At 43.1% G+C, this 25,494-nt stretch overlaps 1 protein-coding gene across 1 annotated transcript; it reads left to right on the forward strand.

The window, feature by feature from the left end:
- The first annotated feature begins 9,195 nt into the window (after positions 1-9,195).
- LOC122037476 (subtilisin-like protease 4) lies at positions 9,196-11,430 on the forward strand. The gene has a single exon (XM_042596974.1). The coding sequence runs from the start codon at positions 9,196-9,198 to the stop codon at positions 11,428-11,430; it is 2,235 nt and encodes a 744-aa protein (XP_042452908.1).
- The last annotated feature ends 14,064 nt before the right edge of the window (positions 11,431-25,494 follow it).

Below are 25,494 nucleotides of genomic sequence, written 5' to 3' on the forward strand. Positions count from 1 at the left end.
CTTCTACTGTCTTGTTAGGGATATGTATGTCTTATTAAGATATGATGTTAGAGACACTTTCCTGATAGGTTCTTTTATAGGATAAATTAAAGAACGTGCCCATCCCTTGAGGAGCATGCACGTTACCCACCAGAGCACTATATAAAGGGGGGGTCTATACACCAATGGAGGTACGTGTTATTCACTATTCACGCCTGTGTTTACTGTTGCTCCATCTTTTTCCTCTTTTCGGTGAATGACTTGAGCGTCGGAGGGCCAACGCCGGGGACCCCTTCCCGAGCTCGGCACTGATGTTTCTTGTTTTGTAGAGCGGAGCAGAATCTGCATCTAGTCAACGTAGTAGCCGCATCCCCAACTAGCCATCTTCACGATTTTCGGATATGATCATATTGGCGTCGTTTGTGGGAACGTAGCCTGCACCCGAAACATGAAGATGGAGGACGTTGGACGACTCACCACGGTAACTTTGACAAAGGTAGGGTTGGATATGTTAATACAAGCCTGAGTAACAAAAATGGTGGAGCAACAATAGCAACAGGCGCTGGCCAAGTGCCAGGTACATGAGCCTGTGATATCAGCAACGGGTCATCAGGTCAGATACGGAGACCGAGTAGATCACATATCTGCTCGGGGCTAGAACAAGAAGTAGACTAGCACATATGGAGAGGCGCCCAATGCGTCGATCCCCTTTCATCGAGTACTGTTCCGGACTCCATCAGAGGAATAACGCCGAGTGACAAGGAGCAAGGATCCTCCTTGGACGATGCGCCCATTCGGGATGCACAGAAAGGAAAAACACCAAAGAATGATGATTCACCCAAGTGGATCAATCAACAGATCTCAAAAGGGATTCTGGACGATCCTCTACCAAGACACTACACCCCACTGATGATCGGGGAATACAATAGAATGACCGATCCGGATGACCACTTGGCCAAGTTTCATAATGCGATCACACTTCATCAGCACACGGACGGGGTGAAGTGTCGAGTCTTCCTCACTACCCTCTCCCGATCGGCACAATGCTGGTTCAGACGATTGTCGAACGGATCAATTCATAGCTTTAGGGACTTCCGAGCAGCGTTCTTACATCACTTCGCCAGCAGCTGTCGCTATCAGAAGACGAGCGTTAATCTGTTCGCATTAAAAGAGGAGTCCAAGGAGGCATTAAGGGCCTACATTAAACGCTTTAACCAGGTGGCCATAGATATTCCATCGGTCTATTGGTGAACGCCTTAGCGTAGGAGCTCACCGAAGGAGAGTTCTTTCATTCACTCATTCGAAAGCCGCCGAAAGACTTCGACCACCTGCTCAGGAGGGCCATGGAGTACATAAACATGGAAGAGGCGCAAGCGGCGAGAAGAGAGGAGGTGCCTGTCGAGCCCACAGTAGCGCTTGAGCGGCGACCATCGAGTAGCCATCAATCACCCAAGGGGCCCCAAGCGGGAGGAGCACAGTAACACCAAGAGCCCAGAACGCATGCTGTGCAACATGTGGCAGTCGGTCGCCCAAAAGCTGCAAAAGGCAAGCCATGAACGCCATTGTTCTGTTCCTTCCACTAGTCGGCGACAAACAACACGCATGACTGCTATGACCTAACACCAATCATGAGCAAACCGGTTCCACGGGGTTATCGCCGTCGATCACCATTTCCTAATCGATGCCATAGGCGCCGATTTGCCGGACAAAGGGATGAAGAAAGAACAACGGCCGAACCACGCCATCATCAGGCTCAAAGAAGAAATAATGCAAGTCCGGTTTGAGCTTTCACTGAACGAAATAAACCCTCTATTGGTGCAGTTTGCACTGACAGTCTAACTCAGGTTTTGATGAATAACAAGTGAGTTAAGTTAGGTGTTTTGTGATCTAATTACATTACCAAGTGTGCATGAATTGACAAGTCCAAAAGATCGGACACCAAGCTGAATTCTAGCTAGGTCCAGGGGACTGGATAGCTAGTGGTAAGTCCAGAGGTCAACGGGCCGACTAGATATGAAACATCCCTAGAACTTAGATAATTTTTTTTATTACGACCGGTATACTTAAAATTTTGAAACAAATCCCTCACATCAAGATATATCATGCTCACTGTAAATGAAACATCGCCGTCGGTCAATACAAGAACAAAACAAGTGAATCACACATGAGACCATGAATTCCAGTAATAATTTTATTTTAACAGACCCAAAACTACACGACACTCCTGAAACTTCTGGACAGTATCATGCATCCATCTGGTCTCCTTGGCTACCCCGTCCGCATTCTCTCTCTCCCATCTTAGGTCACATCTTCCTCACCTATAAGTAGGCATCATGAGTCTATAGCCCGAAAATTACAAACCGATTTGAAGAGTAGGGCATTCAGGAACAATAAACAATCCAAAGCAGTACTATATCAAATTATCTAAGTTGATTACATTATAAAGAAGAAAAATGTATCTCACAGAAGAAATAAAAACCTCCTTAGTTAACTAGGGTGTATATGCCACACTGTGCTAACCACAATTAGAGCCAGTCTATCAGTCCAGTCCATGACCCTGTTGGATCGAAAGCGTTAGGGGGGGGGGGGTGAATAGCGCTCGTGGCTATTCCGCATTTCAGAATCGACTTCGTAAAACTCGACGAGTAATAAGAGTAATAAAGCAACAGAAAAATAAAAGGCACACAACTCGAACACAGGTCGTTTACTTGGTTCGGAGCCTGTGATGACTCCTACTCCAAGGCCCGCGGTCGTTGACTGCTTTCGGTGGGCAACAACTATAGAATTGATAAAGTTTACAAGTATAACAATTGTAGGACCGATGCGGCCGGGTAGAAGGGGGGGTTGAATAGTCCTGAAAAATCAAACACAGCCCTTTCTCGTACGATTAAGCTAACACATAAAAAATAGATTAAACAGAAAATAAAGCATAAAAACGAGGCACCGAATTTGACTTGGTTACAACCGGGGAGGTTGTTAATCCAAGGATGAAGATCGCACTAAGAGCTCCTTCAGGTGGAGAAGCCTCGTTTACAGCAGTGTAAGCACAGAAAGACAGAAGCTAATCTAAACAGTGGAAGCACACAAGTGTTGTTTACAATTTCTGATCTGATTGAAAGCTTCTGGACCAAGGCTATATTTATAGCCTTGGTCGGGGCGCCTAGAAGGGTTCCGGGCGCCCTGGGGGGATAAAATTTATCCCCCAACGTTCGGATCGAGATAATTCTCGATCTGGTCAAAATTACTGTTCCGGGCGCCCGGAAGGGTTCCGGGCGCCCCGGACCCCGAAAGTCAACACAGTTGACTTTTTTATCCGGGACCGCTTCTCTGGTTCAGTCCCGCCTCGGTCCGGTTCTTCCGCTCCGGATCCGCTTGATTGGGTGATCTCTGACATCCGGAATAGGGCTCACCCGAACCCATCTTCCGGTCTTCTCGAGCGTGCTTCCCTCCGGCTTCTCGTCCCTCGGAATTGCCGCGTGTCCCTTCTCGTCCACCAACGTACCCATCCGCAGACTTCGTCCCTCGATCGCACCCCGTGCCGACCTTCGCGCTAGCTGCGTCTCTTGCTCCCCGAGCAATCTTCCGCTCCGGCTTTCGTACCTCGGAACCATCGCGCGCACTTCCTTCTCGTCCGCCGGTGTACTCTTCCGCAGCGCCTCGTCCCTCGGACGCACCGCGTGCCATCCTTCTCGCTAGCTGCGTCTTCCGCTCGAGTACCTGTGCTCCTAAGCTCCTGCACATTTAGACACAAGGTTAGAAAACAACGTAACAGAACCTAACTTAACTTGTTGATCACACCAAAACCAACCTTGGGGTTCCAACAATCTCCCCTTTTTTGGTGTGATCAACCCAAGTTAAGATAGGGTTAATTAGACAAAAAATAAACTAACTAAATTTACAATTTAGTGCACAAAGATAGAAAAAAAATTGTTTTAGGCTACCTCCCCCTAGACTTATACTTATCCTTCTCCCCCTTTGATCACAAAAAAATTGGGGTTAAAAAAAATCTAAGGGTTAAAGACTTAGAAAATTTTGAAAAGCTACCTTAAAAAAATTTCTAAGTCAAAAGATTCTAAAAAAGAATTTTGCAATCAATAAAACTTAATTAAATATTTTAAAAAATATTTTTGAATCAATAAAAGCAGAAAAAAAAACTCTAAGTAAAACTTTAACTTAGGAAAAAATAATTTTTGAAAATTTTTCTAAACACTCTAAGTAAAAATTATTTTTGAAAATCGAATTTTTTTTTTAAAAAAATTAATTATTTAAAAAATTTATGTCAAAATTTTGAAACATGTTTGAATAACTTTTTAAAGCATTAAATAATTCTAGTATTAATGCTTTATTAATTAGACATTTATTTCAATATTTGGCTTCCAGGCAGTGGCGAGGCACTAGGCCTTCTTGGTTATTGGAGCAACAACCACTTTCTAGTCAAAGCCCATAAAGAAATTTTTGTTTAATTTTCTCACTTAAAGCGCTAACTTTGATTTAAAAATTTACACTCAGCAAGATTTAGGAACCCAATAAAGGTTCCAACCTACTGGATTAACTAAAAATTTCTTAGGGACATATTTTCTAGAGATATTTTTAATTTGTCCCTGGTGATATCTATAATACCAATTCAAATTATTGAACCTTCTAAAATTGGTTTTAGATGAGCAATCAGAGTTTTTCAAGTTTTCTACTTGAATTTTTAAATTTTGAATTTCTAATTTTAATTTTTCATTTTCTAAATTTGATTTATCTAGCATTTCTAACGGACAAGATGTAGCTAATATTGCTTTTAAATCTTTATTTTCATTTTCTAATTTGCAGCAATCTTTGTTAATATTTTAATGAATTTAAACATTTTATCAGGAGGAAGAGATCGTACCTCACTTACCTTGTCGATCTCGTTGTCGGTTTCTCCCCCCGAACTGCTGCTCTCTTCGGACGTGGCTCCCCCTTCATCGATGCTTTCGATGCTCATTTCGGAAGAGCTTGACTCGCAGTCGTCGTCTTGATGACTCGCCATTAACGCGAGCCCGGAGAACTCCTCGACTTCCGATTCCGACGACGTATCGTCCCACGTCGCTTTTAGGGCCTTGCGCTTTTGGATAGGCTTCTTACCCTTGTCCTTCCCTTTGTTCTTCAGTTTAGGGCAATTGTCCTTGACGTGCTCTTCTTCATCGCAATGGTAGCAGCGGATGGTTCTTTTCTTTCTTCCCTGCGGATGGTTAGATTTCCTAGATTTACAAATATTTTTAAATCGCCTTACCATCATTACCATTTCCTCGTCGTCGAGAGAAGATTCTGACTCAGGTTCGTCTCTCGAAGCTTTGAGGGCGACGTTGTTCTTGGGCTCCTTCATCCCTGCACATCTTGACTCGTGGACTTCAAATGTTGAAAAAAATTCTTCTAATGAAATTTTTTCTAAGTCCTTAGAAATGTAAAAAGCATCTACTAGTGATGTCCATTTTGAATTTCTCGGAAAAGAATTTAACGCGTACCTGAGCGAATCTCGGTTACTTACCTCTTCTCCGAGATTCGTGAGTCCGGTGATTATTTCTTTAATTCTGGAGTGCAGATGTGCGACTGTCTCGTCTTCCCCAAGTCGCAGGTTTGTGAGCTGATTCCGAAGCAGATCTCTTCTGGCGAGCTTGGCTTCGGACGTCCCTTCGTGAACTTTTCCCAAAGTTCCTTTGTGGAGTTGTATTTACCGATCCTGTTGACTTCTTGAGGCGGAAGAACGCTTAGCAGATGGTACTCTGCTTGCCGTCGCCACGAAGTCACCTGCTCCTTTTGTCCATTTATCTATTTCCTTGTCCTCTGGAGCTTCAAAGCCAAATTTCATTGTTAAAAATAGTTCAATATCGGTTTTAAGAAATACCTGCATCAGTTTTTTCCATGTGGTGAAATCCTTCAGTATTTCGTGGTGGATGGAGCATCTAGTATTTTTGATTCCGTGGTTACCTCTTTAAGCGCCTCGGCTCGATACCACTTGTAGGACCGATGCGTCGGGTAGAAGGGGTTGAATAGTCAAAAATCAAACAACCCTTTCTCGTGCGATTAAGCTAACACATAAAAATAGATTAAGCAGAAAATAAAGCATAAAAGCGAGTCCGAATTTGACTTGGTTACAACCGGGAGGTTGTTAATCCAAGGATGAAGATCGCACTAAGAGCTCCTTCAGGCGGAGAAGCGTTACAAAAAGAAAGAAGCTAATCTAAGCGGTGGAAGCACACAAGTGTTGTTTACAATTTCGATCCGATTAAAGCTTACGGACCAAGGCTATATTTATAGCCTTGGTCGGGCGCCTGAAGGGTTCCGGCTGGGGATAAAATTTATCCCCAACGTTCGGATCGAGATAATTCTCGATCTGGTCAAAATTGTTGAGACGTTCGGGCGCCCGACTTAGTTCCGGCGCCCGGACCAAAGTCAACACAATTGACTTTTTTATCCGGGACCGCTTCTCTGGTTCAGTCCCGCCTCGGTCCGGTTCTTCCGCTCCGGATCCGCTTGATTGGGTGATCTCTGACATCCGGAATAGGGCTCACCCGAACCCATCTTCCAGTCTTCTCGAGCGTGCTTCCCTCCGGCTTCTCGTCCCTCGGAATTGCCGCGTGTCCCTTCTCGTCCACCAGCGTACCCATCCGCAGACTTCGTCCCTCGATCGCACCCCGTGCCGACCTTCGCGCTAGCTGCGTCTCTTGCTCCCCGAGCAATCTTCCGCTCCGGCTTTCGTACCTCGGAACCATCGCGCGCACTTCCTTCTCGTCCGCCGGTGTACTCTTCCGCAGCGCCTCGTCCCTCGGACGCACCGCGTGCCATCCTTCTCGCTAGCTGCGTCTTCCGCTCGAGTACCTGTGCTCCTAAGCTCCTGCACACTTAGACACAAGGTTAGAAAACAACAGAACCTAACTTAACTTGTTGATCACACCAAAACCAACCTTGGGGTTCCAATAACAATTACATCTCAAATTAAAATAATGATCTTATACCGACAACGAGAGATGAAAAAATGAAGTTCTGGGTCGTCGGGAGGTTGTCGCAGCACTTCGAGATGTGTCGTTAGCAGCTTTTCGCAGAAGGATCGCTTGGACGAAGATATCTGGAGTGTTGCCTTGAACCCCTCTTTTATACTGTGCTGGAGGCGCCTCCAGGCCGCTGAGTCGCACGGGTGGATCAGTACAGGCCTGGTCGCCCCTTATCTGGTTTAAGGCGCCTCCAAGCCTCTTCAAGGCGCCTCCAAGCCTCTTCAAGGCGCCTTCAAGCCTTGGTCCAAGGCGCCTCCAGCTTCATCCGAGGCGCCTCCAGCTCCTCTGGACAGGTGGCTTCAGCTTGCACCCGAGGCGCCTCCAAGCTCCATGGAGGCGCCTCATACACTGTTCATCCGAGGCTAAACTCTAGTTTTTGGCCCTGCAAAACATGTTAGTCTACAAATACAAACACATCCTACAAAACCAAGTTAGCACAAATATTAATCATGATAATAAAATATTCTGACAGTCTTCAGACTGTCCGAGTCTGACTTCGGATTTCCGACCGGAAGTCCTAGGTCGACCCGACGCCTACTGTTCCCTCTGCGGGGAATGCGTCCTCACCTACTCCACTCAGGAGTTTTACCTGTTGCCAGTACGATCCTCCAGATCGACTGAACTTTTGCTCTGCGCTTGATGCTTCCGGACATTATGTGAGTTCAAATAATTCGACTGGACTTTTGCTCGGCGCTCGATGCTTCCAGATCGAGGGCTTCCGACGCCTCCAAGCTCACAAATAATTCGCATTCATCTATGAGTTTCTAAACCAGACTTCAATCATTTGTGTTAACACTGATTGATCCCAATTAAAATAGGTATTGGTTGGGTTATCTTTCTACAAGTGCCTAGCATAAAAGAAAGAAATAATCATATAGAAGAACAACTCATCAATCATGACCAAAACATGTAATAGGAAAAAATACAGCAATATGAGAAGAAATGCCAGCAACTGACAAAAAAAGAAAAGAAGAGAAAACGAATGCAAACTAGAAAGATCACCTAATTACCAAATTGTTTGCAGCTATATGATATAACAATACGACACCCATAACATCATATATGGCAAAAGGGAAGCATATTTGCTTACGCAGCCTAAAATCCTTCTAAAATCTCAAGTCAATCATTCAAACGAACAAAGAATCTCAAATTCCCCAAACGACTCCTAAATCCAGTAGATACAGTAACATCGACGATCAAAGAGTGACATTTCTGTGCCGAAATGAGCACTAGAAACATATTCCTCCAATTAATCAACCAATAAAAATCCTCTAAAGGAACTATAAGGAAGAAAATAACTCTTACCTTCCCTCCGAACGAGATCCTCTCCACATCGACCAAGTTAGTGTGGCGTTAGGGCGTGGAGGAGCTTCGACAGAATTACTGTGGAGGAGTTTTAGGTCCGGGGGAAGTATGACTTTAGGGTGTGGAGGAGATTTAGGTCTTTGAGAAGCTTCGAGGAGCTTCACAACGTGGAGGAGCTTCACAGTGTGGAGTAGAGGACGAGCTTCGCTGGTGGATGAGCTTTAGGGCTTCGCTAGTGGAGGACGACTTTAGGGCTTTGCTGGGGTGGCGTCTAAGGATTCGGTTGGCCGTCGTCGTGGGTGGAGGAGGAGGGAGAAGCGGCGACAGTGGAGGAGAAGGGAGAAGTCGAGCCGAGCCGCGTGAGCTTCACAGCATGGTGGAGGAGCTTGGAGCTTCACCGCGTGGAGTAGAGGACGAGCTTCGCTGGTGGAGGAGCTTTAGGGCTTTGCTGGTGGAGGAGAAGGGAGATAGGGCTTCGCTGGTGGTGGAGGAGAAGGGAGAAGTCGAGTCGAGAATCGCATTGCAGGTGGAGGGGAAAGAGAAGCCGTGGGATTTAGGGCAAAAGCTTGCCTGTTTGCTCCGTATTGATTTTTTTATTTCTTTTTTTTTTCCACGCAGGAAGTGCTAAGTCATTCCCTGAGCATTTTGTGCTCCAGATTCCCTTAGCGTATCATTTCTCTTTTTAAAAATAGTTTTTTTAAATAAAAGTTTTTTTTACAATTATAAATTTAAAATGTTGCCCTTTCATTTTCTAAAATTAATTCAAATGCATTGAATTGGCAAATCATTATTCAAATTAATGCTCCTTTGCTGCCAAATTCCATAAAAATACCATAATTATTAAAAAAATCTCTTGTATAAATTCTTTTGTGAAGAATATCGAATAGCGTTAATGACGATTCATTTCTTCTTCCTCTGTGTTTCCGTTCTCCTCACCGGCGGCGGCGCCGCCTACTCCGACGAAGAGCTCAAAGCCTACATTGTTTATGTTGATATCCCACCGCCGGTTTCGGCGTATGATTCCGTTGACTACAACTCCCTTTTGAAGAACGTCGCCGGCACTTTGGAGATCGAAGAAGATGATGCGGCGTCGAGGGTTATACACTCCTACAGGAATGTTATGACCGGCTTCTCGGCGATGTTGACGGAGCGGGAGGTGGCGGCTATGTCGAAGGTGGACTGGTTCGTGCGCGCCGTCCCGAGCTCTGTTTACCGTCCGCTGACCACCCACACGCCGCGGTTCCTGGGGCTGCGCCACCGCACCCATAGCGTGTGGAACATCACCGACATGGGCGAAGGCGTCATCATCGGCCTCCTAGACACCGGCGTCACCCCCGGCCATCCTTCGTTTGACGACCAAGGCATTCCGCCGCCGCCCGCCAAGTGGAAGGGTCGGTGCGACTTCGGGAACGCGTCGTTCACGAAGCAGTTCTGCAACAACAAGCTCATCGGCGTTCGGTCCTTCGTCAATTACGACCGGTCCCGGCACCGGTCGACGGTCTCGCCGATCGATAACGACGGCCACGGAACTCACACGGCGAGCACCGCTGGCGGCGCGTTCGTGAAGCACGCCAACGTGTACGGGCTCGCCAGGGGCCTCGCCGCCGGGGTGGCCCCGCTAGCGCACGTCGCTATGTACAAGGTGTGCACGGACGAGGGGTGTCAGTCGTACGACATACTCGCCGGCATGGACGCCGCGGTGGAGGACGGAGTCGATGTACTTTCGATCTCGCTCGGCGGCTACGTGCCTACTCCCTTCTACGATGATTCGGTCTCGATCGGCGGGTTCCACGCCATGAGCAGAGGAATTTTCGTCAGCTGCGCTGCTGGCAACTCAGGGCCGTACCAATCCACCGTAGTCAATGACGCGCCGTGGTTGCTCACGGTGGCAGCGAGCACCATGGACCGCTCGTTTTCGGCCACCGTCAAGCTCGGCGACGGCCGCCAGTTCCGCGGCCAGAGCTTGTACCAGCCGCGGGGATTCTCGCCGAAGAAGAAGTACCCTCTCGTGCTTCTCGACGGCAGGGCCAGGTTTTGCCTCGAGGGTTCCCTGGACGGCGTCAACGTGAAGGGAAAGATCGTGTTCTGCGACCGCGGTGGCGATCCCACCGTCCCATTGGATGAAGTCGTCAAGCAAGCCGGCGCCGCCGGCATGGTGTTGCCCAACTATGATTTAGACGGCTATAGCACTTACGCCAACCTCCTCACCGTCCCGGCGTCTAACATTCCTTACGCCGGCGGACTTGATATCAAGGCCTACATCAACTCCACTGCCCGCCCGACGGCCTCCATCATGTTCAGTGGCGCCGTCACTCACATGCCCCGCTCGCCGGCGATCACCTCCTTCTCCTCCCGCGGGCCCAGCCTAATCACGCCGGGGATCCTCAAGCCCGACATCACTGGCCCCGGAGTCAACGTCCTCGCCGCCTGGAACACGGAAAAATTTAAGGTCATCTCCGGCACCTCCATGTCCTGCCCGCACCTTTCCGGCGTCGCCGCCCTGATCAAGAAAGCCCATCCCGATTGGTCTCCCGCCGCCATCAAATCCGCCATAATGACCACCGCCTACGTGAAGGACAACACCAACAAACCCATCTCCGACGAGACCAACCTCCCGGCCGATATCTTCGCCCTCGGCGCAGGCCATGTCAAGCCGCTAAAGGTCCTCGACCCGGGGCTCGTCTACGACAACTCGCCGGAGGACTACTATCCCTACCTCTGCGGCCTCGGCTATTCTGACTATCAAATTCGATCTATCGTTAACCGGAAAATCAACTGCTCGTCGATCAAGAGCATCCAAGAAGGAGACCTGAACTATCCCTCCATCACCGTCCAATTGACAACGGACCCGAAAAGGACGGTGAGTTTCATTAGGACCGTGACCAACGTCGGCCAGTCCCCGGCGACGTACTACGCGAAGGTGAAGGTGCCGAAGTTCGTATCGGCGGTTGTGGTACCGAGAAGCTTGACGTTCGAGCGGGTGAATGAGAAGAAGAGCTTTAAGATCAGCTTCAAGCGACGCGGCCGCCTGGGAGCACGAACGCCGCCGGTGATCGAGGGGCAACTGAGGTGGGTTTCTCCGGCGAGGCCTGTGGTGAGGAGCCCAATCTCCATCCTCCTCAAGTGATACACTATTTCAGTGACCCATCAATTGTCTGTGTTTCCCCTTCTTAGAAAATTTATGTTTTGATGATCAATAAAGTAATTTCCAATTTTCTCGATAAGAAAATTCTAAAGTTAATTTTATATATTCTGTAAAATTGGAGCAAACAACAGGAAATTATCTTTAAATCACCATATAAATTTAAATATTTGCATTCTTTGAACATTTACATTCCGGTGTCAATATACATTTATTTTATACTTAACAAAACCAATTTATTTATTTTAGCTCCCTAATCTTAACAAAATTATCATATTGCCCTCATTTTAAAATGCACAATTGCTCCTTTCTTTCCCATCGTCCGACGCATCACTTCGCGACTCCAAACCTCGACGACGCACTCCTCCTCCGCAACTCCAAAACTCAGAGACGCATTATGCTTCCGTACCTCCAAACCATCGGCGACGTACTCTCCGACTTCATGCCTAAACAATCTCCATCGACGTTGAAGGCAAAACTCAGAGAGGCGGTAGAACCCAACTAACCATCTTAATCCCTTAAATCATTGGTAAGTAAAATTTGTGTGCCCTAGATTTTGACTAATTTGTTATTCCTCTGTGAAAAATCGAAGCTTTAGTTCATGGGTATTTTCGATTTTCTGAGATTGAAGTTCAATGAAATTAGGTTTAGGTGTTTGCATTGTGATTTTATGAATAAGTTTGTATTGCATCTTTTCCAATTTAAGGAATATGAGATATGTGTAAATTTTGTAGTGATTAGCAATAAACTAAGTAATGTACTCAATTTAAGTACTTTAATATCCAAAATCTATAGGGTTGTACTTTAGGATATGAATAAGTAAATTGTTATAATTATTGGTGTTGTCCATTCTGCTGGCTCGAATAAAATTGGTTTTGATGTTTGAATTGAATTTTATGAGTGTGTTTGTGTTTTATCTTCTTCAATTTGTAGGATCGTATTGAAGCAATAGAGGGAGGAGGTGAATATCGCTCGTCAAAAACACTTTTCTTTTACTCGTAAAAACAGAAGTAGTGCAACAGAAAATAAAGAACTCATGTGGTTACTTGGTTCGGAGCCTACGTCGACTCGTACTCCAAGACTCTGTGATCCTTGATCGCACCGTTGGACAATCCACTAATATTCTTCTTTCCGAAACCTTCAGAAAGAAGCAATGTGTACAGTATACAAGAATATAAGATAGTAATAACCCTCGAGCTCCACTTTTATAAGAATCGGTACCGTTCGGTCGACCGATCCTTTGGTTCGGTCGACCGAATCCGCTCCCTGCCTTCTTCGTTGAGATCCGATCCTCGGGCATTAATGATGTTTAATGGTTCGGTAGACTGATAGCTTTGTTCGGTCGATCGAACTATGACCTTTCCCCGTTCGTCGAGATTCTTCATTAATGCGCCTTTAATGCGATGCTAGTTTGGTCGACTGATCCCCTAGTTCGATCAACCGATCAACCAATTTTCTAAATGTGCTTCTGATCGATTTGATAGGTGTCACATCATTAGGGTTCGGTCGACCGATCATCGAGTTCGGTCGACCAATCAGGCCTTGATTGAATGTTGCTCTGCTTTGATCTGATCTTGTCTCTGATCCGAGTTAGCCTTGCTCGATCGATCGATCCTCCTGTTCGATCGACTGATCAGACTGGACCTACAAAACAGAGTTATATAGAATATTCTTGCAAAACAGAGATTAGAACAGTAATAATATATTTGATGCATGAATAGTATTAGACAGTAGAACTATCTCAATCTCAACTTGGAAACCTTCCCGATTGTTCAGTTGGATCAGCGACCTTAGGTTGTTCCTTTCAGGAACATGACCTCACTGTCACTCCTCCAGTTGCTTACCTCAACCTACCTGCCAAACATGATCCTCCAGACATGTTTGGACTTTATCGCTTAGTATTGGATCGGCCACCCAGGACTTTCCCTCAATCTATGGTCCTCCAAACCTATCGAGTTTCTCCGCCAAGTGTCGAATCCTCTCGACCCACTTGGTCTTTCCACCTGGCTTCCATGATCTACTAAGTCTTTCCTACCTAGTCTCCAAGTAGGACTTTCCTAGTTGAGTAAACAACCTACACACTTGGTTAACTTGTTAGATCACAACAAGACTTAACTTGAATATTTAACAACACCAAAACTCAGGTTCGATTCTGGTGCACCATACATCAACACAATTAAAGAATTGTAAGATATATGTTAGTTTTGGGTATTGATTATCAATAAATTAAATAATCTACTCAATTTAAGTGCTTTGATGTCCAAAATGTTTAGGGTTTGTACTTTAGGGTATGAATGGGTAAATAGTTTAAATTTTTGATGTTGTCCAATTTACTAGATAGAATAAAATTAATTTTGATGTTTGAGTTATAATTTTATAACTCTATTTGTGATTTATCTTCTTCAATTAAAGAATTAAAAAATATATGTTACTCTTATGTATTGATTAGCAAAAAACTGAATAATATACTCAATTTAAGTATTTTGATGTCCATATTTTTCATGACTTGTACTTTATAGTATGAATTATAAATTGTTCTTGTTGTTTCAGTGTGGTTGATTTTGGTAATTTGAATAAAAATGTGTTCTGGATTGTTCTAAATTGCAACCTATTTTATAAATGTGTTTGTGTTTTATCTTTTTCAATTAAATGATTGAATGAGATATGTGATTGTTGTGTAGTGATTATCAATAAACTGAATAATATATATAATTTAAGAACTTTAATGCTCATATTTTCCATGAATTATAGTTTATGGCATTAATTGTTAGATAATTTATTTTTATACAGAAATGGGAAAGAAAACTAGAGCTATTAAAATAAAGGAGGTTAAGGGGAAATATGTGGAGAAGAGCAAGAGCAAAAGTAGCATACAATCATGTTCATGTTGTTCACCAACATATTTCAAAGCTGTGTTGGATGGAGTGTTGCCCAATTTGGGTAATAAGCAAAAAGAGAGGATCAAAAGCACTCCACTCGCTCCATGGCTTGAGATTCCTAAGCTGCCAATTAGTAGTATCATAATAGATTTAGTATTAAACATATTCCAGTAGTCTTCGTGTTCTTTCTTGTTTGGTGATAACATTGTAGTTCCATTCACATCGACCGAGTTTTGCATCATCCTTGGTTTGGCCCATGTGGGGCAACCTATTGATTTGGATGTCAGTATGGAGTCCAAATTTGTGGCTCGGTTATTTGGAGGAAAAGTCGGCAACGTAAATAGGACTACAATTCATGATAAAATGTTTGTATTAGCTGGATGATGGAAGGATTTTGAAGTGGATGATTTTGTTAGGCTGCTTATTTGTTTTCTATTTAACTGTAGTATTTTTCCTGTTGGTAATTATTCCACTCCTCGATTTTTTATGTCCTACATTGATAACCTGATGAGGTTCTTTGAACAAGTACCAATCACCCCTCTGACCAAATACTGGGTGATCCAACTCTAGGAGTCAGAACTAGGTCATCTTATAGAAACCTAAGCCAAATAGCCCTCATTTCCAAAATTGAACCCAAAACTGTAGATGAAGCCCTACCAAACCCAGACTGGACATTAGCAATGCAAGACGAATTAGTCCAATTTGAAAGAAACCAGGTTTAGGAATTAATACCTAAACCCACTAACAAGTCCATAATTGATACTAAATGGGTTTTTAGGAACAAGTTAAATGATCAGGGTGAAATAGTTAGAAACAAAGCAAAGTTAGTAGCTAAAGGGTTCAACCAAATAGAAGGGTTGAACTATGATGAGACCTATGCCCCTGTAGCCAGACTTGAATCCATTAAGATGTTGCTAGCCTATGCAACACATAAAGGATTCAAGCTTTATCAAATGGATGTAAAATCCGCATTCCTAAATGGATTTATCAAAGAAGAAGTATATGTAGGTCAACCCCCTGGATTTGAGGACTTAGAATATCCAAATCATGTCTTTAGGCTAAAAAAAACCTTATATGGATTAAAACAAGCACCTAGGGCTTGGTATGAACGCCTATCCAATTATCTAATATCTAAAGGGTTCAACCAAGGTCAAATAGATCCAACCATATTTGTAAAAACCCTATAAAATGATATTTTTATAGCTCAAATATATGTAGAAGATATAATTTTTGGTTCAACGAATTCCAAATTTTTAAAAGAATTTACCAAATTAATGAGAAATGAATTTGAAATGAGTCTAGTAGTTGAACTTAACTTTTTCTTAGGTTTATAAATTAAACAAACCAAAGATGAAATTTACATCTATCAAACTAAATATGCAAAGGAATTAATTAGAAAATTCGGAATGGAAAACTCAAAAAATATTAATACACCAATGGCTACTAATATTAAAATTGACTCAAACTTAGAAGGTAAATCAGTAGACTTGAAATACTATCGAAGTGCGATAGAGAGTCTACTGTACCTAACTGCGAGCCGTCCAGACATTCTTTTTGCAGTAGGTATGTGTGCAAGATACCAATCTTGTGCAAAAAGAGTCTTACTTAACTTTGTCAAAATAATACTTAGGTATATTAAGGGAACCCTAAATGTAGGATTATGGTACCCTAGGTCTTGCACCCTTGACCTAACTGGCTATTCTGACTCAGACTATGCCGGGTGCAAGCTAGATAGGAAAAAGACAAGTGGTAGTTGTTAATTTCTAGGTCAGTGCCTAGTAAGTTGGTCCAGCAGAAAGCAACACTGTGTTGCTTTATCTACCAATGAAGCTGAATATATAGCACTAGGTGAATGTGCATCTCAATTATTATGGATGATGCATACCCTAAAAGACTATCAACTAGAATATCAGAAAACTAAAATTTCAATTGATAATATAAGTTTAATTAATCTAACAAAAAACTCAATTCACCACTCAAAGACTAAACATATAGAAGTAAATCACTACTTTGTAAGGGATCACGTAGCTAAGGGTGATATTGTACTTAACTATGTTGAGTCAAAATCAAACCTAGTTGACATATTCACAAATCCCTTACATGAACTTGAGTTCAGTTCACTTAGAAGACAAATAGGGATGTGATTAGTAGAATAGAACCTATTTTCTACTTACTATATTTGCTCAACTTGTTTTTAAAATTGGTTTTAAAATCCTAGGAAAAATATTTTTCAAAATTTCAACTCTTGTTAGTTTTTTAAAAATCTGGTTTAGCTTAGGATTTTATCCCCTAGAAATCATGTACCCCTAGTTCCAACCAGAGCATCTCACAAGCACACTAGTATTAACTTGCTTGTGTTTGAAAACATTTAGAATGGTGTGAGATGCATAGGGTATTGCCTAGATTTCAGTATGCTTATGTCTGTGTATCGACATAAGTCTGGGCTATCTAACTTACATTAATCAAGCTAAGTTATCCAGACTTAGTGAAATATAACTGGATCACTAACTTAACTTGACTAACCAAGTGAAAATTGTTACCCTCTAGGTAAACAGCTAGTAGCAAATGGTTAGACATATGGTCAAGAAAATTAAGTATTAATTTTTGTTTTTTTACTCATGCTTGAACTATAGGACTTTTTGAATGTTTTTTTTGTGAGGGTGGCCTTAGCTAAAATTATTTAAATCAAGCTAAAAATTAAATCAACCTTTTAACCCTAAAAGAGCTCTTTTCTAGAAGTTTTTTTTATTTAAACTTTTATCATCTTTTTACAAATTGTTTAGCTAAGTTACTTTTCAAATCAAAACTTTCCCTTAGCTAAATTTATTTCGAAAATTAATTTTTCCTACAAGAAAATTTCCTATTTAATGCTAAGTGTGGTAGTTCCTATCAAACTCCCTTCTTTAAAAACTGGCTAAGTACTTTAAATTTGACTAAGTACTTTTCAAAAAGTTTTTCAAAATTGACTAATTACCTTTCAAAAAGTTTTTCAAAATTGGCTAAGTACTCAAATATGGCTAAGTACTTCAAATTTGGCTAAATATTTTTCAAAAGCCTTTTCAATTTTAACTAAATATTTTGCAAAAGCCTTTCAAATTTATCTAAGTACTTTTCAAGACTTTTCAAAATTTAAAGTTTTTTTTAAAAACCCCCTTGAAGTTCACTTAGCTAAAAGTATTACAAGAAAATTTATTCTAAAAAGCTAAGCTGTAATCAAAGTATTTCTAATTCTCTATTTTAAACGTACTAAAAAGATCTCTAAAAAAAAAATTATTCTTAGCTAAGGTCATTGATCACTTTCCTAATTTTTCTTTACTGTCTTGCTTATTTTGATTTATGGCAAAGGGGAAGAGTATCAGAAAATTTAAAATAAAATTTTAAAAGGAGCTTTTATTAAGGGAGAGTTTTTATTACGGGAGAGCTTTGTATTTATGCCTGCGCTATTTTTCAGTTATGCTTGCACTGTTATCTTTACAACACTTCTTTATTATGTCTTTTTGCTTAACTTTGAATTTTAGTTTCCATAATAAAAAAGGGAGAGATTGTTGGTGCGGGAAGCATCCGACGATCGAACCCAAGTTTTGATAATGGCAAAGGAATTCAAAGTTAACTTGTTTTGTTATCTAACATGTGCGAATGAGGTTTTTCAGGAAAGACCTAACTGCGGTTAGGCAAGTGCAAAACCCTAGGGGGTGGTAACTCTAGGTCCTAGGAGGTGGTAACCCTAGGTGAAGAAAAACCCTAAGGGGTGGTAACCCTAGGTCATAGGGGTACCCTAGGTGAAGGAAAACCCTAGGGGGTAGTAACCCTAGGTGGAGGAAATCCAAAGCGGGGGTAACCTTAGGTCCTAGGAGGAGGTAACCCTAGGTGGCGAAAAATCCATGGGGGTGGTAACCCTAGGTCCTAGGGGGAGGTAACCCTAGGCAAAAAATCCAGTCGGTCTGGAGGACCGGACTAGCATCAGGTATGCTCTCCTGAGTGGAGTAGGTGAGGATGCGCTCCCCGGAAGAGAGAATAGTAGGCGTCGGTTCGACCTAGGGGTTCCGGTTGAAAATCTGAAGTCAGAACCGGGCAGTCCGTGACTATCAAACTTTCTTATTATGATTATTGTGTGTGCTAACTTTTTTTTGCATGATATGTGGTTAGTTTGTGGACTAACATGTTTTGCAAGGACAAAGGAGCAAGATTAGCCTCGGATGAATAGTACCGAGGTGCCCTCATGGAGCTTGAGGCACCTCGGGTGCAAGGCAGAAGCAGCGCTGGAAGCTACATTGGAGGCGCCCTCATGGAGGCTTGAGGCGCCTCAGATGGCAGGTTGGAGGCGCCTTCAAGGCTTATGGAAGCGCCTTTAAAAGGATCAGCGAGGACTTCTTCAACGTTTATCCGCGCGGCTGACTTGGCTCGTTGGAGGTGCCCTCAAGGGGCTTTGAGGCACCTCCAACAGCCTTTATATGGGGTATTCGACCAACAACTCAGATCATCAATTCCAAAGCGATTCATCTTTCGTGTGCTGCTCAAGAAATGACCCGACTATGCTACAACAAGTCCCCGATGACCCAGAACTTCTAAATTTCCATTTTGTTGTCGGTATAGCTTTTATTGCACTTATTATAATATTCAATTGTAACTTTTGTACTATATTAGTTGGTGCCCAAAGTAAACGCTCAAGGAGCGTGGGCATTGGAGTAGGAGTCACCCAAGGCTCCGAACCAAGTAAATCTTGGTGTTTTTGTGTCTTGTTTTTATTTCTTATTCCGCTGCTTTACTCTTGTCGATTTTCGAATCCGAAACGCGTGAAAGCCACGCGCACTATTCACCCCCCTAGCGCTTCTCGATCCAACAGTTCTATTCAGGTTGGTTAATTTATGATTTTTCTTGGTTTGTTTACCCTGTTGACAAGCATTACAGATTGAATTTTCAGTAAATTTTAATTTGAACAAACCTCTAACTAAACCATTTTGACTCATTTTTGAAATGAGTCTAGTGTGAGTATGGCCCAGTCTCCTGTGCCATAACTCGGTTTCCTCTTGTTGTGTTAATAAACACTCTAATGAGGAAGTTGGTAGGTCTATAGTATAGATGTTCTTTTTCCTAATACCCTTAAGTGTGATTTCAGGATTATTAATGTTCTTAATTATGCACTCAGTTTTTGAAAATGTGACTAAATATCCTAAGTCACATAACTGGCTAATACTAAGTAAATTAAAACTGAATTGTTCAACCAATAAGACTTTTCGAATGTAAAAATTGGAATTTAATTGAATATTACCTATTCCGATTACCTTAAGGGTTCCGTCATTGCCAAACGCAACAGACCCTAGGTTCTTGAGTTTCAACTTAGTGAATTTCAATCTATCTCCATTCATGTATCTGTAGCATCCACTATCTAGCATCCATTGATCCAAATCTTTATGTTCCTACATAAAGTATTTGATTTTGGTCAATTTAATAGATTCAGAAGCTAGTTTGATTGAAATCAGCTCATTTATTTTCCATCTCACCCAGTTTAGATGATCAAATATGATATTCCTATGAGTGAATGTGAGATGGTTTATTAAGTTGTTAATTGATTAAGTTTAATTGGTTTGATTAAGTTAATTAATTTATTAGATTGATTAAATTATGCTGAATTATTAATTTGTTTGATTTGATTTAAGTTGATTTATTAATTTGATTAGATTATGTTTATTAATTTGATTAATTTGATTTAAGTTAATTAATTTATTTATTAGTTAATTTAATTAAGTTGATTAATTATTTATTAAGTTAATTAATTTATTTATTAAGTTAATTAATTTATTTATTAGTTAATTTAATTAAGTTGATTAAGTTTATTTATTAAGTTAATTCATTTAGTTAAATTTGACTAAGTTCAACTTAGATCCATCTCACCCGATTCTAAGTTATCAATCAGGGAACCTTAAGTAGTATTGTGAAATGGTTATTTGTAATTTAGATTATTTCTAAGGATTAATTTATATTTGAGTTAGACTTTGATTTTCCAATTGGTCAATTAAATACACATTTCAAAAATTGGCTCCTAGGCTGTGGCGAGGCACTAGGCCTTCTTGGGTATGAGATCATCCACCACTTCTAGATAGAGCCTTTCAAATAAATTATATATTTAATTTTCCTTTTGAAACCCCTAGGTTTAACTAAACAAGTGTAAATTACGTCTAGGTCCTTAATCTATCCTAATCTAAACATGCATATTATAAAGAATAGAACATAAACAATCATCAAGCAAATTTATTTATTTATCAAGATAATTTTTTTATTGACTTCCCCTAGATCATAGCCTCGATATGGTCTATCAAGGTAATGAACTTGATCCTTGGGGACCCAATATTGACTAAGTCCAACTTGATTGACCAAGTTGGACTTAGGTACCCAAGCTTGGACTACCTTTCTATTCGATCTGTTAACAAGTGATAGATAACACTAGTATTTTCTTTTAGCTTTAAACCCTAGTCCGGATCGATTGTATATGACCTTCTGTTTTCTAAGAATCAAGTCAAAATTCTTGGAACCCAGTGTAAATCGTTCCAATGCTATCTTCAAATCCTTGACTTGAGTTTGCAGGTTGGAATTCTCTTCCTCAAGCTTTTGGACTTGAGTTGAAGTTCCAGTCTGAATCGGGTCAGTCAAAGATTCAGAGTTGGTAAGGGTTGTCTCCTTTAGAAGTGACTTGATCTGAAAGTTAGATTTAGCTAATTTATGTATAAAATAATTGATTAAATTGTATAAGCGAGAAATACTTACAGAGGGGTTAGGCCCTTCGGAAACGGATACGGATTCGTGACTTCTCTCGGACTCAACCTCCGATTCGTCCTCACTCCCGGATTCATTGATTCGATCTCGGGCCATCATTGCAAGGAAACTCGTTTGTTCGAGTTCTTCATCGTCGGACTCTTCTGAAGAAAACTCGTTCCAGGTCGCCTTCAGAGCCTTCTTCTTTACTTGCTTCTTCGCATCTTTCTGGTTCGAGCAGTTAGCCTTGATGTGCCCCTTTTGGTTGCATCCATAGCACGTTACTTCGAACTTCACCTTTGAGTTTGATTGGGCCTCCTTGGACTGGATCAACTTTTTGACATCCTTCTTGTTGAAGCCTTTCTTCTTTTTGTAGAGCTTCCTCACCAGGTTGACGAGTTCGGTCGTGAGCTCGTCATCGTCATCATCTGAATCCGGTTCTTCTTATGACTCTGGTTCGATTCTGCGTCTTGGTTTTGACTCGCTCGCTCTGCCTATACCTGCAACCAAAGCTATACCCTTTTTGGCCAAATGTGAGTTAATCTGTTCATGCAATTCGAATTCTGAAAACAATTCATCCAATTTAATTGAAGAGAGATCCTTGGATACCTTGTAAGCATCTACCATGGATGCCCACAAGATATTCCTCAAAAAAACATTTAGGGAATACCTGATGATGTCTCTATTTTCTACCTTTTGTCCGATTGCGTGGAGACCGTTGAGGAGGTCTTGGATGCATGCATGCAATTGGCTTGCCGTTTCACCCTCCTGCAACTTTATATTATATAATTTGTTAAGAATAAAATCCCTCTTACTTACCTTGGTGTCGGATGTTCCTTCATATAATCCAATCAGCTTCTCCCACAGTTCTTTGGCGCTCGAGAACGGGCCGACGTAGTTCAACTCCTCCTTCGTTAGTCCACATTGGAGGGTGCAGGTCGCTTTGACGTTGGCTTATACTTTCTTGATCAGAGTCGCGTCCCAGTTCTCGTATGGTATTGGTTTGCCAGAGCCGTCAATTGGTAGTTCGAGCCCGGTTTTGACGATCATCCAGGCTTCAAAGTGAGTCTTAAGGTACGCCGCCATTCGGCCCTTCCAGTAACCGAAGTCATCTCCGGTGAAGAGCAGTGGACGAGCGGTACTATAGCCTTCTTGGAGAGCCATTGAATCTTGCATGAAAAAAAATGAACAAAAAACTTGTCCCATGACTTAATCCTGGATTAATAGTGCGGTTTAAAAGAGAAGATACTACGCGATCTCGAGTGGTGTTGCACCAACTTCGAGACAAATTCGATTAAGAAAAAAAACTAGATCGGAAGATGACAAGAATACTGATTTCGATCAACTCCGAAAAACTGAAAAACACCATGAAAATGTGCTTGACTGGTGGTTGCACCAAATCGAAACGACCCCGCTTTGATACCAATTGTTGGATCGAGATGCGTTAGAGGGGGGGGGGGGCGAATAGCACTCGTGGCTTTCACTTTTCGTATTCGAAAACGTTTGAGTAAAGTAGCAGAAATAAATAAAGCACACACAAAAAGACCCAAGTATTTTTTCTTGGTTCGGAGCCTTGGGCAACTCCTACTCCAAGGCCCACGCTTGTTGAGCGTTTACTTTGGGCAATAACTATAATCGTGCAAAAAGATTACAAGGAATGATTACAAACAATGCTGAAAAAGCTATACCAACAACACAATATGGAAGTTTCGCAGCTCCGGGTCATCGGGGTCTTGTCGTAGCTCAGTCGGAATGCCTCGTTAGCAGCGTATTGCAGAAGGATTACTCTGGAAGTGATATCTCTAAGTGTTGGTCGAAACCTCCTTATAAAGTCTGTTGAGGGTGCCCTCAATCCCCTTGAGGGCACCTCCAATCATCGAGTTAGCCGCACACGGATAAGCCCAAACTCCTTCGTCGCTCATCCATTTGAAGGCACCTCCATGCTCCTTGAGGGCACCTTCAAGGTTGTCCATGGTGCCTTAAGCCTCCATGAGGGCGCCTCCAGCCTTGTTGCGCGCACTTCTCCTCCTTTGCACCCAAGGTGCCTCGAAGCTCCATGAGGGTGCCTCGGGTACTGTTCACCCGAGGCAAACTTTGCTCTTTTGACCCTGCAAAACATGTTAGTCCACAATAATAGCATAAAAATGTATGACAGTCACCGGACTGTCCGATTCTGACTTCGGATTTCCGACCAGAAACCCTAGGTCGAACCGACGCCTACTGTTCCCTCTGCGGGGAACGCGTCCTCACCTACTCCACTCAGGAGAGCATACCTATTGCCAGTTTAGTCCTCCAGACCGACTGAACTTTCTGCGTAGGGTTACCACCTCCTAGCACCTAGGGTTACTACCCCTTAGGGTTTTCTTCCACCTAGGGTTACCTCCCCGTAGGACCTAAGGTTATCCCCCCTTAGGATTTTCCACCACCTTGGGTTACCACCCCCTAGGACCTAAGGTTGTCACCCCTTAGGGTTTTCCTCCACCTACGGTTACCATCCCCTAGGACCTAAGGTTACCGCCCCTTAGGATTTTTCACCTACCTAACCGCAGTTAGGACTTTCCTGTAAACTCATTCACACATGTTAGATAACAAATAATCTTAACTTTGAATTTCTTTGTCATTATTAAAACTTGAGTTCGATCGTCGGATGCTTCCCGCACCAATAAACACCGGGATCCCTTCCCTGGCCCGGCACTGACGTTACTTGTTTTGAAGAGCGGAGCGAGGTCTTCTGCTAGTCAGCGAAGCTGCTACATCCCTAGCTTTCCAGCTTCACGCTTTCGGATAGGATCATTTTGACGTCGTATGTGGGAAGATAACCTGCATCTGAACGAGAAGATGGAAGACGCTGAATGATTCACAACGGTGATGCTGACACAAGAGTTGCTCAACATGCTGGTACAAGCCCGAGCAACCAAGATAGTAGAGCAACAACAACAACAGGCGTTGGCCGAACGCCAAGCGTAAGAGCCTACAGCATCAGCCGCTAGCCGACTAGCAGAACACGGTGACCGAGAGGACCGAATATCTGCTCGGGGTAATAGCAAGAAGTCGGCCGACACATATGGGGAAGTGCCCAATACGCCTATACCTTCCACTGAGCGCTATTCAGGACCCCATCAGAGGAACGGGGGTCGAGCGGACAATAACCGGGGGTCTTCCTCAGATGATGCACCCTTTCGGGACGCAAGGAAAGGGAAGGCACCCAAGCAGGATGATTCACCCGAGCAGATCAATCAGTAATTTCGAAGGATATTCTGAACGACCCTTTGCCAAAGCACTACACTCCACTGGCGATCGAAGAGTACAACGGAACCACCGACCCAGATGACCACTTGGCCAAATTTGACAATACGACCACACTTCATCAGTACATCGACGAAGTTAAATGTCGGGTCTTCCTCGCCACTCTCTCTCTGGATTAACACAATGCTGGTTCAAGAGATTACTGGACGGATCAATCCACAACTTCAAGGACTTCCGGGTGGTATTTCTTCACCACTTCACCAGTAGCCACCGTCACCAGAAGACGAGCGTGGATTTGTTCTCGCTGAAGCAAGGGCCCAAAGAAGCATTGAGAGTCTACATCCAACACTTCAATCAGGTAACCATGAACATCCCAACGGTCTCCTTGGATGTGTTGGTGAACACCTTCACCCAAGGGTCCACCGAGGGGGAATTCTTTCGATTGCTCATTCGAAAGCCGCCAAGGGACTTCAGCGCTTACAAAAGAAGGTCACTAAATACATCAACGTGGAAGAAGCCCAGGCGGCAAGGAGGAGGAAGACACCAGCCGAACCCACAAGAGTGTCTGAACGACGGTAGTAGAGCAGCCATCAACCCCCTAAGGGGCCTCTATTGGGTGGAGCTCAGCCACACCATGAGCCCTAGACGCATGCCATGCATCACGTGGCAGCCGATCACCCAAAGGCTGCAAAGGACAAAATATGGGCATCGATGTTTTGTTCCTTCTATTAGTCGGCGATACACAATACCCGGGACTACTATGGCCTGACGCTGATAGCCAGCAGGTCAGCCCTGAGGGGGTATCGCTGTCGGTCACCATCCCCTGATCGGAGACACAGGCGCTGATCAGCTGACCGAAGAGAAGAAGAAAGAACAACGACCAAGCCATGCTATCATCAACCCCAGCGAGGGAACAACCCAAGTCCTGCCCAAGCGCCTGTCGAGCGGAGCAGACCTTCAACTCAAGAGGAGGAGAATAGGAGCAACACCGCTCAGGGTAAAATAGAAATGATCGTCGGAGGGCTAACCGGTGGTTATTCCAACCAAGTGAGGAAGTTGCACGCTCGGCGACTCGAGATTCATGATGTGGACTGCAGTAAAGAGAGAGCCGAAGGACCTGAGATCAGCTTCGGCCCGAGAGACTTAGAGGGAGTGGAAATCCCTCACGATGACA

Source organism: Zingiber officinale, unplaced genomic scaffold (assembly GCF_018446385.1).
Source record: "Zingiber officinale cultivar Zhangliang unplaced genomic scaffold, Zo_v1.1 ctg51, whole genome shotgun sequence".
In the NCBI taxonomy this organism is placed as follows: Eukaryota; Viridiplantae; Streptophyta; class Magnoliopsida; order Zingiberales; family Zingiberaceae; genus Zingiber; species Zingiber officinale.